Source organism: Podarcis cretensis (assembly GCF_951804945.1).
Source record: "Podarcis cretensis genome assembly, chromosome: 2".
Lineage (NCBI taxonomy): Eukaryota > Metazoa > Chordata > Lepidosauria > Squamata > Lacertidae > Podarcis > Podarcis cretensis.
The window spans coordinates 83,058,352-83,077,430 of NC_137171.1; the positions used below are offsets into that span (position 1 = coordinate 83,058,352).

Below are 19,079 nucleotides of genomic sequence, written 5' to 3' on the forward strand. Positions count from 1 at the left end.
ACCTTCCGCTGGTCGGGCTTTGTGGAGTGGTGAGGCCTACTGCTCACAGCATCTGCAGGGTGGGGGACTTTGCACCCCTAACAAATTGCCACAAACACATGCACACACCTTCTGTCATGTGCAAACACTGTGGCAAAATAGGTCTCTTCTAACATCTAGAGCTCCACAACATGAATTGGACCCAAAGTTTTTGAATCCTTCCATGAGTGCACATCTCCTTCCCTGAATGGAAACTCTTACAAACCACAGAGCAAAATCCTCAAGCCTATGTCACCCATACACGTTCTGCTGTTGGATATAGCAATGCATTTATCCTCTCTCACTGTCCATGATGTCATCACAACAGGACTTTGGGACAAAGGTCTCAGGTCCCATTTAGCAGATGGTCAGGGCTGGCTTACTACATTTTGAAGGAAGTGAAGTAATGCACAAAGTCCTCTAAACAAGGGACATATTAGAGATTAATATTAACTAACTGCACCACTGTGCTGTCTCAGAGACATTGAACTTTATCAGTGCTGTTTGGCCTCCAGGCCTGCACAGAGTGTGCCTTTTGTGAGAGATGGAAAACATCACGATTATGTGCTTGGATGAGAAACATAAAGACAGAATTTCCACAGTGAACATTTACCAATGCATATGAATAAAGCATTTCCCCTTTATATAGCGCATCAGTGAACTTCTTTAATTCTTGAAATCAAGCATTTGATCATAACTTGTGTTATGTTACAGAATATTAACTGTTACCTCATTGATAATAATGGATTTATATTAGTTTCAGAAGATTACACACAGGTAAGTGTAAATCTCTTTTTAAAATCAGTTTCATACAAATTAGGTTTTCTGTCTGATCTGTGTTGAGGAAATAAGTAGCATAAGATTAAAAAATAAATGCAACCTCCCTGCCCAAAAGCACGTAGTCTATCTTTCTGGGGGTCTGAAATAATTTCTGCCTCACAGCAGGTTGGGTCTGCTCTAAAGCTCATAAAATTTTTAATTTATAGAACCCCTTTCTGCAGACATGTCTGTCACTCTTGAGGAATTTTTACCTTGAGAGGGAGGTTTCTCTGAAAGTCTGCCCCCCCCCCAAAAAAAAAATTAGAAAGGTTTGTTCTAACATTTTGAAGATAAAGCAATTCTGTATGAGCGATACAATTATGGCTGTTAATATAGAGTGTTAAAGTTTGCCCATGGCTTTGGATAGAAAATCAAGTTATTTAATGAATATACAGGAAGAATTAGGAACAAGTAGAATGTGGTTTGTTATGCATGACTTCAGAAAATATGGATTAGCAGTGGCCCAATATAGCAGCCTCTGGCAATACATGGCTATGCTGAAGTAACTTCGTAGACCTAAATTAATTTGGATCAAACATTGTATGAAAACAATGACCATATATAATTCTGCAAAACATATCCAATTTTAATATTTAAATTGAAAAGCACCCACTGATAACAACTCTATGATTGCATGATTGATTGCATATTTTTGGAATATTTTTGAGATATTTGGGAGATATTTATTTTTTAACTTATCCACCACAAATTTGTCTAATCTCCTTTTAAAGCCACTTAGACTAGTGGCCTTCTAGGGGAACCATGAGCCCTACTTTACAAAGAGCAGTCTTCTGCTTGGTCAAAGTCCTGTTTAAAGATAAAGAACCGTAAGAAGGGAGAGCTGGAGCCTTGACATTGCCCAACAACAGGTCCCTGGTCATAGTTTCCCCCACTGTGCAGGGATGTATTATATTTCTGTTTACATTATAGTAATCATTTCTAAATTTGCATCTATACACATAAATTAGCATATGCAATTTTATGCAGATCAGCATCCTTTCTCTTGGTGATGTGTTTCCTCTTTTTTGGCCATGGGCACCATCACAGCTCAAGTCACTGAATTCCACAAGTTGTTTTGTACTTTTGTCTGTCCCAAAATCCTTGTCCTTAACTGTGACTTCCTTGATCAGTGCTACACTTATTTCTAGGGTTGCCATATTTTGAAGAGCAAAAAAGAGGGCATATTTGCCAATTTCTACTTTTCACTATGGATCTCTATGACAACTCTCATTTTACATACCCATAGAAATGAGGACAGGTCCTGGAAAAAGAGGACATATGGCAACCCTACCTATTTCCCCTTTATGATACACTCCCTGGCATAGCAAAGTTAAAACAGATTGAGTTAACTACTCAAACCAGAGAGAATGTATGTGAAAGAACAGAGGAGGATTGGGCAGGTATCTCCTTAGAGTTGTGCAGGACCCAGGAGGACAGCATATTGTTGAATGGCCACAGTTACACTGTCTTGATGTGTATTTCCCCTCCTGGATATCCTAGAAATGCAAGCATAGTTTTTTGAGGTCTGTAAGGACATTGGAAATGGTCCTAGCAACTCAGAGGCAAAGGATATTGGGTACACAAAATATTTGAAATTACAGTAACTTTTAAGATAAACAAGGATTCTTCCATTTTTCATACTATGGGTATTGTGAAAACTCCTCATTTATCGGTAACTAGAGAAGCACTCGCATTGTGTTTTCTAGAAAACTCTTAATTTGACCTTTCCATTGAAAATTCCATACTAAGTTCAGTAAAGCAGAAAATTCTAGAAACATTATCCAGCTAAACCTGCATGGTCTCAATACATGCTTAAATACCCCCCCCCCCATATAAACCAACAGAAATTAAACATGCTTGGTTGCATCATTCTACTATTGTTTCAAATTATTCAAAGCTTATTATTATGCGATGAAAGCTAACCTTTAAAGCTGAACTGCAACTGATGCATAGTTGTAGAATCAGATTTCCTTCTTTTTGTGAAATGATATAGGTTGTTGTCATTTTTGTGAATCTGAGGAAAGTGTAGTTGTTGGGGCCTGTTTGACGCCTGACACCCTTAGCCTCTTGATATTCATTGCTCGCAGGGCCCCAGTGAACCTGATGTATTAAAGCAATAAAGTACAAATGAACTCCTTGCTCCTAGCAAGATTTACACACCCAAATACTTTCGGGTAGAGAAGGCAATGCTTGTTCTTTAAGCAGAGGAATGCTTCCGTTTTTGGCTTAGCCTGTAATTTCTTTGCCAACAAACTCCCAGGTGCATATTTGAGGCCATGTCTATCATTTGCCATGGTATCAGGGTTTCATTAAAACAAAACCCATGGAATCCACACCATCCCTTTTCTTCCCACAGAAATTTTGGGATTACTCCTTTAAGGAGTAGATAGAATGCATGCAGGAATTTCGTGGGGGGTGGGGCGGTTGTATGAAGCAATGTACTCGAGGGTTTTTAACGAACAAGTTGTTTCTGTGCTACAAAATGACACTTCAGTACATATGTATGGGGCTTTCGAAACTGTATGTCAGGAAAGAGGCCTGCCTGGGAGATAACGGGTCTCTTTGGGATTGCCCAGAAAACCTATAACCCAAACGGTTATTTTCTTGTCCAAGATTTATCTTCATTATCCCAGGCCTCTTTAATTTACTGAACAGGACCATAATGCAGCACTCCCCAGTATGAAGCTATTCATACAGAAACAGAATATAAACATTTATATGACTGATAAAATGTAGTTTCAAACAGTTTAAGCAGGTCATATAGGAATTACAAAAAAAAAATACTTTTTTATGATTTGTTTAGGAAATCCTTTCAAACCCTGTTTATATCTTTATGGAGCAGCTTTTTAATCACATGGGTTTATGCTCAGATTAGAGTATTTTCTTTACAAGCTTTAGTGTTTGAGTGTATTTTTTATTTTATTTCCAACATCAGATGTTATGCAATGAACCCCAGTCTATTCTGTAAACTCTCACATCTGCTCAAGGGATTATTTTGTAATCCCTGTAACGTGTCCTGACAGTTAAATCCTTTTTCAATTTTTATGAAAGAGAAGTACCCCTTAAAACTTCATTACGTAGCTGTCAAAACTCCGCCAGTGGTTTCATAGGAGCTGCCATGGTACATTGCAGCCAGCACAGATTGGCATTTATTTAAATCTCCGGACACGGTTATGTTTTCTCTTGCAGACTGGAAACTTCTTTGGTGAGGTTGAGGGTGCAGTGATGAACAAATTGCTCATAATGGGTTCTTTTAAAAGGTAAGAAATCAACTCTCCACTACTTTTTGCAGTCATCAAACAAAAATGATAATACATAGGAAGACAAGTTCAAAAATTATTTTGCTTGTTTCTGTGTAATGGCTTCCTTTATTTCTATCCTGATTTTCTGTCTGAGGCGGCTTATGTGAAAATACAATCACATTGGGCCTGGTTCTTTCCCCTGTGGGCATCACAGTGCTCTGGGTTGGTATTTCTTCCACCAACCCACCCACACCCCCGGAAGAGTTTTCATTAACTGTGGCTGTTGCAATCACAGAACCCTGAAGCACCACACTTGTCACTTTTTTCCATGAGGAGGAGTTACCATTAGTGAACACTCTTTGGATTCAGTCAGTCAACCAGCTATAAATCCGCTTAACAGTTACCTCATTTAGCCCATATTTTACCATCTTCTCCACAAGAATATCATGGAGGACTCTGTCAAAAGTCTTACACTATGCCCACAGCATTCCCCTGATCCACTCAGTTTGTAAAAAAAAACAATGAGGTTCATCTGGCATGACTTGTTTTTTGAGAAATCCAGACTGGATCTTTCCACTAATGTAGTAGAAGGAATTCACACTAAGACAATCATTCCATTTTGGCTTAATGGATGGGAACCCCCCCCCGCCGCCAGTGCACTTTTCCGGGCTTTCCCCACCCTTGCAAATACTTCTGCTGATGGAACTTATTACACTCTGTATTAGTATACCTTTGCTAATATATGAATTAAGCACACTTTCCAATAGTATATGAATTTTTTGTACACATTATTTGTTTTTATTTTTTAGCTTTTATTTATGAAATTTTGACAGTTTTTATACACACACCATACAATATCAATCACTGAACTCTTTTCTCAGTTCATCTCTCAATGGCATTCTATGGAAATCTTCATTTGCTGCATATCCTGATATTTCACCCATTATCTTCTCAAGTCTTCTTTTTTGATGTTATCTGCTGCTTATATGTTAACTCCTACTTGTAGGTTAAATTGTATATTGTACCCTTAAGTTAATCTCCAAAACACCTCCACTCTTCTCTTCTCTTTCACTCATCCTTATTCCTTAGTTTCGCGGTTATGGTTACTAATTATATGCATTCTATCAGTTTGTTCTGCCAAAGCTCTTCTTCTTTCAGTTTTTTCGCAAATACTATTCTAGCTGCAGCGGTTGTGTATAAAAATATATTGAGTGCCTTTTTTGGAATGTCATCACCTATTATTCCCTCTGGTCTTTTGGGAAATGTGAGTTTTACAATCGTTTTAAATTCCACGTGAATCATTTCCCAATACACTCTAGCGCACTTACACGCCCACCACATATGAATCAGGGTTCCCTCCACCTTCCAGCATAAATTAAACCCCCTTTTGTACATTTTCACTCGTTTGCTGGGTGTCAAGGAGCACTGGTACATCATCTTTTGTAGGTTTTCCTTAATAAGATAGCAGGCAGAGAAATTCATGGTTCGCCCCCATAATTTTTCCCATGCAGACAATTCTATGTTTTAACCAATATCTACAGCTCATATTGTAATTGTTGCCTTTTTGTACATATTATTCTGTTGACAGAATATATCACAAATGGTAAAGTGTAAATTTTGAAAAATACCTGTTTTGGTTCACATACTGTTTGAATTACGTAGATGCTCCTTTAAATGCAAACGGAATAAATTTCTCCTCCATCTTTAGTTGTATTCCTGCTCTGTGGGCCATTCATAGAAAAATCCATATACATATTCTCTGGAAGAATTGGGTTTTTGATCAGTGATCAGTGGTTGGGAGAGGCATGGAAGCTCTCTAAAAAAAGTTTCTTCAGTGAGGCTGGACAATTTATTTACATCAGCTAACTTTCTGATGTAAGTAGTTACTTCCTTAGAGGTGTACTCAGGGGAAATTTGCCTTTGTATTACACACAGATATTCCTGAACTGTAATATCTAACAACTGTCAAATCATTGCTAAACCAAGATAGACTTTGTTGTTCAGGTGAAACAGAAATGTTTTTAAAAGTTAACAAATAAAATACCTGCAGAAATTAAGAAATCCAGTTCCAAGTTATATTGAAAAGCTAATCCCATCCCACAACCATATTTTATTGCAAGTAAAGCAGCTTAGTCATGCTGGCCACATGACCCGGAAGCTGTACGCCGGCTGGTGGCGCTGTGGGTTAAAGCCTCAGCGCCTAGGGCTTGCCGATCGAAAGGTCGGCGGTTCGAATCCCTGCGGCGGGGTGCGCTCCCGCTGCTCGGTCCCAGCGCCTGCCAACCTAGCAGTTCGAAAGCACCTCCGGGTGCAAGTAGATAAATAGGGACCGCTTACCAGCGGGAAGGTAAACGGCGTTTCCGTGTGCGGCTCTGGCTCGCCAGAGCAGCGATGTCACGCTGGCCACGTGACCCGGAAGTGTCTCCGGACAGCGCTGGCCCCTGGCCTCTTAAGTGAGATGGGCGCACAACCCCAGAGTCTGTCAAGACTGGCCCGTACGGGCAGGGGTACCTTTACCTTTACCTTTTAAAGCAGCTTAGTCATGCTGGCCACATGACCCGGAAGCTGTACGCCGGCTCCCTCGGCCAGTAAAGCAAGATGAGTGCTGCAACCACAGAGTCGGCCACAACTGGACCTAATGGTCAGGGGTCCCTTTACCCTTTACCTTTAATGTATAACTAATGTGTTAGCGTTTTTAAAAAGCAAACAAACAGACCTTCATGCACACATGGCTTATATTTTTGTCATGTAATATGATGTAGAGCATTATACTGAGTTAGGGAAAGACTGACTAAAGCTAAAGTGGGTGTAGCCCCTTTTATAGCCTTGGTATCTAATTTGAGACGGCTCATTGATTGAAAAGTTAATACACTGAGAACAACCAAGTTCCATCCTGAAGACAGCACACAAAGAAAATGAGGTGGTTATTTAAACAACAGGAGCTGGCAATTAAAAAGGAGATAAATCCCAAATAGGGTAATTTTCCTAAGTAACCCACCTGCCTCTTCCCTCTCTGCAAAGCAGATAATTTTTGCTGTAGACTGGGAGAAAGCAGGCAAACAGCAGAGGTCTTTAAAATAGCCCAGCTGCAACATAGACTTTTCTGCAGTCCCCCCTTCCTTTGTCAAAGCTATGAATAGTCACTTAGGGCCTATTCATCTAAATGGCTGCAACAACCTGGCTGGCGGTTCCACATGCTGCAGCAGTAACTGCTCTAAACAGGAACCATGTGAGAGATGTCAAGTACACAGTGTGGTTATTTCCCACACCTGTGCTGCTCACCCCTCCCCAAAAAGAAAGGCCCCATAGTAATGAAGAGAATAAACAACATCACCGGCTTGGCTCACATGGCTTCCAATTAACAGGGGCTATTATTGTGGACACAGGGCAACCTAGTCAAGTAGAAGCAGCCAAAATGGCGCAGGAGGTTTGTGGTTTAGTTTGAACTTGTGGTTTGGCTCTGATTTCCCTTCTTTTCAGGCTTGGTTGCAATGAACGGCACCTAAGGCTGGAAGTTGCAAAGTCTAGAAAGTTGAGAGTGCCTCTGAGCATGTATACGGCGTGACACTGAGTAGCCACAACCATCTCCTACACATTTTGGATTAAGGAATATTTTCACCTGGGATGGATGCATTTTGAAAGCTCCCCTTTCAGAGAGCTTAACAATATAATAACTAATGGGCACCCTGGTGCTTAAGGTGTTGCAGTGGTGTGTTCAGATAAACTTAGTTTGTATCAAAATGTTACAGAATTGTCATATTACAAGACCAGTCTCAAATCATGTTGCTTATGCAAAATGTTCTTTTTACGAGCATTTTTCTTTTTTTCTCCTTTTTTTTTATTTACTGCACCAGTATTGCTGCTGGAATTTGCATTCAGTTTATAGTGCTATCTGTTGTCTGGGTTTCCATATAGGCAGATGACTAAGCCTTAATACATTACAAAATGGATAGTTAGAAGACATCAATAGAGGGTCTGTTTTGGTTTGTTTGTTGTTGTTGATTGTTTTTTTTTTACCATTGCAATCATGTTTTGCAGGAAGCTTCCAATTGAACTATTTCCCCAGTTACTGTGGAAAATGGATATGACTACATCTACTCTACATTCAACATTTTTTAACTGACTAATAAAAATGAAGAGCTGGAAGGGATTAACCCCCCACACACACACACACCTATTTTAACATATGCATAATCCCAAACACCTGAGATCTGGAAGGGGAAAACTCATGGGTCACAATGACACCTATCCATCACTTAATGCACTTAATGCACATCTGCAGCATTTGGTGATAATCCTCATGAGTGTCTCTTACATGAATGGAAGGGGCTGAGATCTAGTGGAGGATCCTGCTGGAAGGAGGGTGGTAGTTTCCCTCCTTTGTGCCATGCCCCACACTTTTCTACAGGTACTTCCAACTCTCATTTTTCAGGATTTTGAGAAGGGAGGGTATGAGGAACAGATGAAAATGGACTATCCCCTCTTCCCTGGGCAGGAGCATTTCTTTAGTAGAATTCTGTCAGACTTATGGACCCAAGCCTGTGATTTCACCCATTACTACTAAAATCCACGGCAGGTGTAAATGTGAACATTTATAAAACATTGGAGGAGTTTCAACTGGACAGTGTAAAGTATACATATTGTCAAATGTTAGTTCTTTCCATTTCAATAAAGCCAAGATGCTAACTAGTCTCTGGTGGAAAAGAACAGCAAATGTTTCTCCCTCTTGTGAAATGTACACAGTGCATATATTCTTCCAAAACACAACCACCGTGTTTCATGTATTGTGAGCAAATTGGAATGAATCTTTAAAGGCATGAAGTGACTACATAGGCTTGCTATCCTTAAAACTGAATCACGTGCATTTGAGCAGGTTTATATGGTGTGGAAACCAAATGTTCTTCCTGTTTCTAGGAACAGAATTCCCTTTCCATGCAGTTGCTTTGATCTGTCATTTTTTTATTGGGGCATTTTACGTTCTTCTGAGAAAGATGTGGCACAATATACTTCCAGACATGATGCTAACCTAAAAATCAATGGACAGTAGTTCTCTAGAATTGGACCATAATGTTATATTGATAAATCTATTTTTGTACTGCCAGTTTGAGTTTTTCAAATGTATTGAATATTTGGAATAACTGTCCAAGGGTAAATATCATACTTTCCTCAAAGTAAAGACCTTCCATTCATGTAAGTCACATGAATATCTCTTTGAGAATGTAACTGAACACTTCGCATTGAAATGTGAGATGCCTACAGAGCATCCCAGGGCGAACATTGTTATAATTTGCTGGCATAACCTGAGCTGCTGGTAATCCTTTGAAGTTAAATTGACTTCAGACAGCTTTTCTTTTCTTCTTGTAATCCATTGCAGGGTTCAAACCTTGATTTTTACTATATCAGGAAATTGTCTATAAAAGAGTAGGTTTTGTCTCAAGGTGTTTGCTCTAAAAGGATGCATGTTAAATCGCTAAAAAAAGTTCTATGGCATTACTTCCAGGAACAAGTTTCTCATGAATGTGTTTTACCTGACTTTTTGCCTGATACACAGAGAAACTATCCCATGGTCATTGATAATGACAAGGTTGCAGGCAGTTAGCACAGTGATGTCAGAAACACTCAGACATATTATTATCAGTTGCTAAAATAAAGCACAGAAGCTAAGTGCAGTGGTGCACAGCCCAAGGCTTGGGCTGGGCCAGTTTTATGGATTTAAATTTAGTTCAGAGGGAAAGCAGATAGTTAGTGTGTTCTTTAGCTATAATCAGCAAAAGAGGAAACGGCTATCTGTAAAATGTAGATACTCAAAAGATACACGATCATTACAAGAAGGGGTAATAATCTGGAAGTTATTCTTCTGCAGCAGCCTTCCCCAACTTGGTGCCCTCCATAAATTTTGGACTTCAGCTCCCATCAGCCCCAACCAGCACAGCCATGCCACCAAAATCTGGAGGGCACCAGGCTAGTGAAGCCTGTGTTGCAACATTTAGTTTACAAGTACTTGTGGGCTTCCCACAGGCATCTATTTGGCCAATGTGAGAATAGGATGCTGGACAAGATGGGCCATTGGCCTGATCTAGTAGGATCTTTTTGGGGTCTTATGAAATGGATTTCAGGTGTATTAGTTTTTAAAGAAAGGGGTGAAAAGAAGCACATTTCCCCAATTATAGCAGAGTTTAATTTCACCAAGAATGATGACTGCTTATTTATATAATATATTTATGTCCCCACCCCCTTCATAATATTTACTCAGGGTCATTTGCTATGTAATTTTAAACAAACAATAATAAAATATACAATTAAGGCTGCAGTCTGTAGCCACTTAGCTGACAATGAACTAGTGGATACTCCCTCTGGAATAGATATGTACAGGACTGCACTGGAAAAGTAATAAACAATCCTGTGCTCTCTGGGAGGGTGACTGAGGGGCTGCAGGATGCTGTGGGCACCCTATTCTGTGGGTGAAGAGGGAGATCGGCAGGCAGAGGCTTCCCTGGTATGGTGGTGGAGAGCTCTGGAGCCATTGATCTTCCATGGTGAGTGCTCCACAAACAATTTGTCCACAAATGGGGTGTGTCAGGAATGGATCAGGAGACACTTTGGAATGGATCCAAAGTCCCCTTCTTACCCTGGCATCTTCTGCCAGCTCTGGAGCTGTTATGGCTGTTTCCCATTCCATTGGTATGAATGGGAACTGGGAATGGAAAAGGCCACTCTCGTGCATGCACTCCTCTTTCTCCCTGGCTGCAGTGAGCCAGCAGGACTTAGGAAGTAGTGGCTCCTCTGTGATGGAATCTCCCCACCACCAGCTTTTTTGAACTCCTCTGTAATATGATGATGATGATGATGATGATAATAATAATAATTTTATTGTTTATACCCTGCTCTTCTGGCAGGGTTTCCCCAGCCACTCTGGGCAGTTTATGACATATCTAAAAATATAATAAAAACACCAAGCATTAAAAACCTCCCAATACAGGGCTGCCTACAGATGTCTTCTAAAAGTTGTGTAATTCTTAATAATAATAATAATAATAATAATAATAATAATAATAATAATTTATTATTTGTACCCCGCCCATCTGGCTGGGTTTCTCCAGCCACTCTGGGCAGCTTCCAAAAAAGATGAAAAATACACTAAAATGTCACATATTAAAAACTTCCCTGAACAGGGCTGCCTTCAGATGTCTTCTGAATGTCAGGTAGTTGTTTATCGCTTTGACATCTGATGGGAGGGCGTTCCACAGGGCGGGCGCCGCTACCGAGAAGGCACTCTGCCTGGTTCCCTGTAACTTGGCCTCTCGCAGTGAGGGAACCGCCAGAAGGCCCTCGGAGCTGGACCTCAGTGTCCGGGCAGAACGATGGGGGTGGAGACGCTCCTTCAGATATACTGGACCGAGGCCGTTTAGGGCTTTAAAGGTCAGCACCAGCACTTTGAATTGTGCTCAGAAACGTACTGGGAGCCAATGTAGGTCTTACAAGACCGGTGTTATATGGTCTCGGCGGCCGCTCCCAGTCACCAGTCTAGCTGCCGCATTCTGGATTAGTTGTAGTTTCCGGGTCACCTTCAAAGGTAGCTCCACATAGAGCGCATTGCAGTAGTCCAAGCAGGAAATAACCAGAGCATGCACCACTCTGGCGAGACAGTCCGCAGGCAGATAGGGTCTCAGCCTACGTACCAGATGGAGCTGGTAAGCAGCTGCCCTGGATACAGATTTGACCTGTGCCTCCATGGACAGCTGTGAGTCCAAAATGACTCCCAGGCTGCGCACCTGGTCCTTCAGGGGCACAGTTACCCCATTCAGGACCAGGGAATCCTCCACACCTGCCCGCCTCCTCTCCCCCCAAAACAGTACTTCTGTCTTGTCAGGATTCAACCTCAATCTGTTAGCCGCCATCCATCCCCCAACCGCCTCCAGACACTCACACAGGACCTTCACCACCTTCACTGGTTCTGATTTTAAAGAGAGGTAGAGCTGGGTATCATCCGCATACTGATGAACACCCAGCCCAAACCTCCTGATGATCTCTCCCAGTGGCTGCATGTAAATGTTGAAAAGCATGGGGGAGAGGACAGAACCCTGAGGCACCCCACAAGTGAGAGCCCAGGGTCTGAACACTCATCCCCCACCACCACTTTCTGAACACGGCCCAGGAGAAAGGAGCGGAACCACTGTATGACAGTGCCCCCAGCTACCAGCCCGGTCCAGAAGGATGTTATGGTTGATGGTATCAAACGCCACTGAGAGATCCAGCAGAACTAGGAAACAGCTCTCACCTTTGTCCCTAGCCCGCCGGAGATCATCAACCAGTGCGACCAAGGCAGTTTCAGTCCCATGATGAGGCCTGAATCCCGACTGGAAGGGATCCAAATGGTCCGTTTCTTCCAGGCGTGCCTGGAGTTGTTCAGCAACCACTCGCTCAATCACCTTGCCCAAGAATAGAAGATTTGAGACTGGGCGATAATTGGCCATCGTGGCCGCATCTAAAGATGGTTTTTTAAGAAGCGGTTTAATAACCGCCTCTTTCAGCGGGTCTAGGAAGGCTCCGTCACGGAGGGAAGCATTCACCACCCCACGAAGCCCATCGCCCAGTCCTTCCCGGCTAGCTTTTATAAGCCAGGATGGGCAAGGATCCAGGAGACAGGTGGTTGGCTTCACTCGTCCAAGCAGCCTGTCCACATCCTCGGAGGTAACAGGTTGGAATTGATCCCACGCAACTTGACTAGACAGGACTCTAGCACTCTCCCGCCCTGGCCCTGCTCCCACGGTGGAGTCTACTTCTTCCCGAATCTGAGCGATTTTATCTGCAAAAAACTTTGCAAAATCATGGCAGGAGATCATGTGGCCTGTACTGGGCCCCGATGTCGCAGGTGGTTCCGCTAAATTGTGAACCACCTGAAAAAGTCTCCTGCTGCTGTTTTCTGCAGATGCAATAGAGGCAGCGAAGAAAGTCTTCTTCGCCGTCGCTATCGCCACTTGGTAGGCTCGACGTTGAGCTCTAACCTGTGTCCGGTCAGATTTGGAATGAGTTATCCACCACCGGTGCCCTAGCTGTCTCAACGATTGTTTCATTGCCCTCAGATCCGTGGAAAACCACGGGGCTGTCCGGGCTCCATGCAATCGGAGAGGGCGCTTCGGAGCCAAACAGTCAATAGCCCTGGTTAACTCCGCATTCCAGCCAGCCACCAGGGAATCGGCTGAAAGGCCATCAACATGGGATAAAGCATCCCCTACCACTCTCTGGAAACCATTTGGATCCATTAAGTGGTGGGGGCGGACCATCCGAATTGTTCCCACCTCCCTGCAGAGGGGATGGGTTGCAGAGAAGTCCAGTTGCACCAGGAAGTGATCTGACCATGACACTTCTTTCGTTTCACTTTTACTTAGTGTCAGATTACCAACATCCATAGAGGTAAACACCAGGTCCAAGGCTATGGGTTGGGCCAGACTTATTCAGGGACAGCCCCATGGAGGCCATGCTTTCCACGAACTCCCGAGCGGCCCCTTGTAAGGTCGTGTCGGCATGGAGATCGGTTGTCCAAGTGCACCCCCCCCCTGTGGAACATGCCCCAGCCATTTTGTTGGCTGGGACCCACTCCCCAGCAGCCCTGACCCCTCCCCTTAAGAACAAAATAACACCTAAAAAAAACAACCAATAAAACAATACAAACTAAAAACAGTAAAAATTACAAAAACATAAAATCAAACAAATTCCCAGGCCCAATAAACATCCATCCTACCCCCACCCCCCGCTTACAAAAATTTCAAAAGAATATTTTTAAAAACATTTTAAAAGCACTCTGCACCCCTCCAGCAGTAACAGCAACTGTCCTAGTGAGGCCCGTCAGGCCCTGCCCTGGGCCAGGTGGTAAGTGGCAGGAAGGAGCAGGGCCCCCAGACACTCACACAGGAGAGTCCTCCTGGGCAGCAGAGCGCAGCAGTTCCTGTGAGGCTTCAGGCCCCACCCTGGGCCAGGTGGTGAGCGGCAAGAGCAGGGCCCTCAGACACTCACACAGGAGAGTCCTCCTGGGCAGCAGAGCACAGCAGTCCTTGTGAGGCTTCAGGCCCCACCCTGGGCCAGGTGGTGAGCGGCAAGAGCAGGGCCCCCAGACACTCAGGAGAGTCCTCCTGGGCAGCAGAGCGCAGCAGTCCTTGTGAGGCTTCAGGCCCCACCCTGGGCCAGGTGGTGAGCGGCAAGAGCAGGGCCCCCAGACACTCAGGAGAGTCCTCCTGGGCAGCAGAGCGCAGCAGTCCTTGTGAGGCTTCAGGCCCCACCCTGGGCCAGGTGGTGAGCGGCAAGAGCAGGGCCCCCAGACACTCAGGAGAGTCCTCCTGGGCAGCAGAGCGCAGCAGTCCTTGTGAGGCTTCAGGCCCCACCCTGGGCCAGGTGGTGAGCGGCAAGAGCAGGGCCCCCAGACACTCAGGAGAGTCCTCCTGGGCAGCAGAGCGCAGCAGTCCCTGTGAGGCTTCAGGCCCCACCCTGGGCCAGGTGGTGAGCGGCAAGAGCAGGGCCCCCAGACACTCAGGAGAGTCCTCCTGGGCAACAGGAGAGTCCTCCTGGGCAAGAGTTATCTCCTTGGCATCTGAAGGGAGGGCATTCCACAGGGAGGGTGCCACTACCAAGAAGGCCCTCTGCCTGGTTCCCTGTAACGTAACTTCTTGCAGTGAGGGAACTAGCAGAAGACCCTCAGAGGATGGCCTTAGTGTCCGATGGGGGTGGAGACATTTCTTCAGGTATATGAACATATTAGAAGATTTTGAGAGGATAGCAAAAATAAACATTCCCGTACTCTCTTATCTGCCTTTGGCCCAGAGAGAAAACAACAACTAGAAGGCCACTTGCACTGATACGAGATCCATCACCTTCTTGTACAAAGATATCCCTATAATATTAATGTGTTAGTCATATAGAATAACAGTAAAGCCACGTATATCTTCATATTGTGATGCATTGCATGGAGAGATTGGAAAAGGCCAAGGGGCATTGTGCCAGAGACAACAATTGGATAAGAAACAGGAAAGTCAGACAGCAGTATTGTATACCATGGGAAAAGGTTTCTAAATATGTTATTGCAATTTGCCGCTCTAATGTGGACAAATGTTCAGTACAGCCTCTTCTATAATGATTATTTGGACACCGGGCCTTCAACTGTAACCCATGAATTATGTTACTTTTAAGTCCCGTATGGTATCCTGTTCCAGTTTTGGCAATGAGAAATGGAGAGGGGAAGAGAGCCAAGGTCATAACACTGTTTTTCCTTAGCCAATAGACCACCTACTGGGAGCTACTGCTTTAACTGTACTGAGTGCCTTTCCTTTACTGTACTACCTATCCCTACCAATGTTATGTAATGTTACAGGTAGCAGGTAGTTCAGATGGTAGAACATGATATTCTTAACCTTAGGATTGTGGGTTCGAGCCCCATGTTGGGCAAAAGATTCCTGCGTTGCAGGGGGTTGGACTAGATGACCCTTGTGGTCCCTTCCAACTCTACAGTTTTAGGTATTAACATACCCCTTTCTAAACACAATTTCTGCAGGTAGTGTTGGCTAAGGAGCACTTCACCCATTGTACATTTCTGCCTCTTCTATAATGTACATTGAGCATCTTTGGCTAAAAAAAGGCATACTTTGTGTTTCTTTCACTTGTTTCAGAGGCACAGCAGAACCATTTGTATGATATCCAGCTCCACACACACACCCCAAACAAACTTGTTCATTCTATAAGAAAATTGTGTCATATTTCCATTCATACATCTGTTCTTAGCCAAAGGGCTAATCCAACTCGGAATGGCTTTCTTTCTTTCCCCTCTAGGTCACAGAGACCTGTGGCAAATTGTCCACTGTGACATATTCAGCCTCTGCAACATATTGTGGGGAAGAAGAGAAACTACTTGTGTTAGAATGGCAATTCTAAAACTGTAGGTCTTGTAGCTGAATGTAGTCAGCATTGAGCTTCATGAAGATAGTTCTGCAAATATTGTCATATTGTGGGTCCTATTTTTTTTAAAAAAATATGTTTAAGTATGAAGAAAGTCACATTTCAAACCATTTTTTAAATGTAGCACCTCAATGTATAATCTTTATGGACATTTAAATCTGACTCTCCCATGTTCCAAACCACCACTCTTCTTACTTCACCATAAAACAGCATCATAAAACTACCGCAGACGAGGTCTGTGCTTGAACCGCTTTTATGAAATGTAAAATGAATAGACGAAATGGACAAATAGTTGAAAACTTTCCTTCATCACTCGGTTGCTACCTTCCTCTGTATTTTGCAGAAGTCATGTGCCAGTCCACCTTGTGCTGATCAAGGCTCATTTATAAGTGTAAATATGGCTTATTTGGTAGAACTGTCTATATACTTTAGGTTGAAGTAATGAAAACTCCTCTGGCTGAAACTCAACCACCTACACCTTAGGAGGCCACAAAAAATGGAAGTGCAAGAATATTTCAGCCTCCTTGCTTTGGAAATGATTTCTAAAGCCAAAATTCAACCACAGGACTGTGACAAACTCAAAGTTAAACACTTTTGAGTCCCATTGATTTATAATGGTAGAGATTTAAGCACACATTTCTCTTTCCCTTTGAAACTAACTGAATCTTAATGAGCTTTGGCCCTTAATTTTGGACCAATGGTTAGCTGTCTTAGCATCACATGGAGTGCATTCTACCCATTTCCTTGCCTTCTTTGTCTCCCCCCCCCATTTTGTTTTCTGTGTCTGTAGTGTTTCTAATTATACCTATTTTAAAAAAGTCTCACAGCTTTATTGAATACTTACAGACTTTACACTATTTTCTTCCCCTTTGCCTTTTATTCTTCTTTATCTGGAATATGTATTAATGATCCTTTCTAACCCCATTACTCCCTTTTAAATGTTTATTTGTTCTACTTGCCTTGTGGGCAAGTCCTGTTGTATTTCACCCGGTTTTCCCCAGATGTGTTTTCTTTCTTCTACTCAAACCTTTTTTTTCTATTCTTCTCTCTAGAATTACTCTTTATGACTACCAAGCCATGTGCAAAACAACCAAAGAAAGTAGCGACAGCGCCCATAGCCTACTGGATGTAAGTACAGTTAACATGAACATCCCTGCATTGTTGCAGAGAGAGAGAGAGAGAGAGAGAGAGAGAGAGAGGAAATGCAGTATATGTGTGTCATCTTTATGTTACAAGTCTTCTCAGAAACCTCAGAAGTCTTCTCAGATTGCCTTTCAGCGCTATTCCATATCACGAGAAAAATGGTTTGGAATAAATCAAGGCAAATGGGTTGTATTCATCTTAGCCCTCCTCAGAGTAGACCCAGTGAAAATAATGAACCTAAGTTTAACTTCAATGGGACTACTCTGAGTAGGACTAGTGTTGCATACCACCCAGTGTGATCCACATTTACCATTTCAGAACACTCTACAGTAGCATTTTCTCCCTGACTAGCACTAAAGCTTTGTCGCTGTCTTTGTCTGTTATGAACACCTGCTTTCTGGAGTTTGTGAATTGCCTATAAACATTTGCTATATTTTTAATTATGAGGGGAATTTCAATAGCCCACAGCTTAACATTAAAACCAACAACACGTCAGCCATTAATGAACAATAGATTCATTTTCTAAGCATCTAACTTGTAGACCTACAAAAAGGGTTCTTCCTCCAGATGCACCTTTATTAAAATTATAAAGAGAGAGGCCTAGTGTGTTTTGAGCCTCAGGATTTTCTGCAAGATTTGTGAGTATGGTTAATGAATGGAAGGGGAGCAGATTGTTTGGGTTCAGGGAAGACTGGAGGGGGGGGAGAAAAACTGGTAGCCCCATTGCACAAGCATATTTTCATCGTGAAAGCCGACCGCCACAACTAGATCTCACCGCAAAATGGCAGTTATATAGCATGAATATTTTTAATTCACTTGCAATAGAATCCTTGCCTATTTATTAGTCTTCAGTGTGATGGTTGCTGAAATTGTAAACAGAATATGAGTAGAATTCTGTAAAATTATGAAGCTCTGTAGAAAAGGAAGCTTAGTTTTGTACCTACCATTTCTTAAATTTGAAAACACAAAGTGATGGAAGCAAACCAAACCTTCACCGTTTATTATATACAATGAAATGGAATATTTTTTGGCTTATGATTGAATGTTTTGAAAGAACTGAGAAATAGACTTAAGTATTTTCTTCAGTTTTGGGTGATTTTTCTTCAGAAGCAAAATAAAAAGGAAAAAAAGTCGCAATGGAAAAAAATTTGTTTTTTACCTCTGCCTAACCTTCATTAGAAATCCTTAGCTTCATTGTTTTATGATCCATCATGTTCTTTTTAGAATGGAAAAAGTAAGGTAAAGAAATATACAAGGTTTTGTTTTCTACTTTTTCATTTCACTTACTGCTGTACATTAGGTTTCAGAGTTAATCATTTCAGGTAGACGTCATCACTGGGAGATGTCTGGTGGTGTCTTTTCCTCTGACAAAATGTATCCACTAGTAGATTCCTCATCCTTCCTGCAGATCTTTGCACTTCCCAGAATCTGCTCCTGAGCTCAAGCCTGGGAAATAGTAGCCACTGAACGATTAGAAAACAACAACAACCCTTTTATTCATTTCCCTTCTGGGCCACTGATTATATTGATCATCATTTGTTAAAAAATGTATTACAAAACTAACTGAACCACAAAATCTTGAAGGGGTGGTATTTACCACCAAAAGACTATATGTTCTTGAAATATTACATAAATCCATCACTTGGTGCACTTAAATATTATATATTCTAGTCTTTTGATTAAACAAATTGCTTCTCTCCAGCCTTATAAAGCTTTCTTTGCTGCAATAAAGTGGATTGTGACTGAACTTGTCTTGTAAGTAACACTTACTAAGATTTGAAGATTATTTGTACCTTTCCATCTTGCATGTTTTTTCATGTATACAGCAATTTGCATCGATTTTCAAATCTCCTGTGCGTAATTTCAGAACATGCTTAAGACCTGTTTTTGTGATGTAGTCATTTCCAACATGCA

General features: G+C 42.4%; 1 protein-coding gene across 2 annotated transcripts in view; it reads left to right on the plus strand.

Moving 5' to 3' along the window:
- Positions 1 to 19,079, plus strand: part of CACNA2D3 (calcium voltage-gated channel auxiliary subunit alpha2delta 3) — a 494,630-nt gene that overhangs the window by 436,259 nt on the left and 39,292 nt on the right. For both annotated transcript variants that reach the window (XM_079964982.1, XM_079964983.1), the window contains 4 exons: positions 733 to 795; positions 4,027 to 4,097; positions 17,075 to 17,150; positions 18,868 to 18,920. In XM_079964982.1, coding sequence (XP_079821108.1) covers positions 733 to 795; positions 4,027 to 4,097; positions 17,075 to 17,150; positions 18,868 to 18,920 — 263 coding nt within the window. The remainder of the gene's footprint in view (positions 1 to 732; positions 796 to 4,026; positions 4,098 to 17,074; positions 17,151 to 18,867; positions 18,921 to 19,079) is intronic.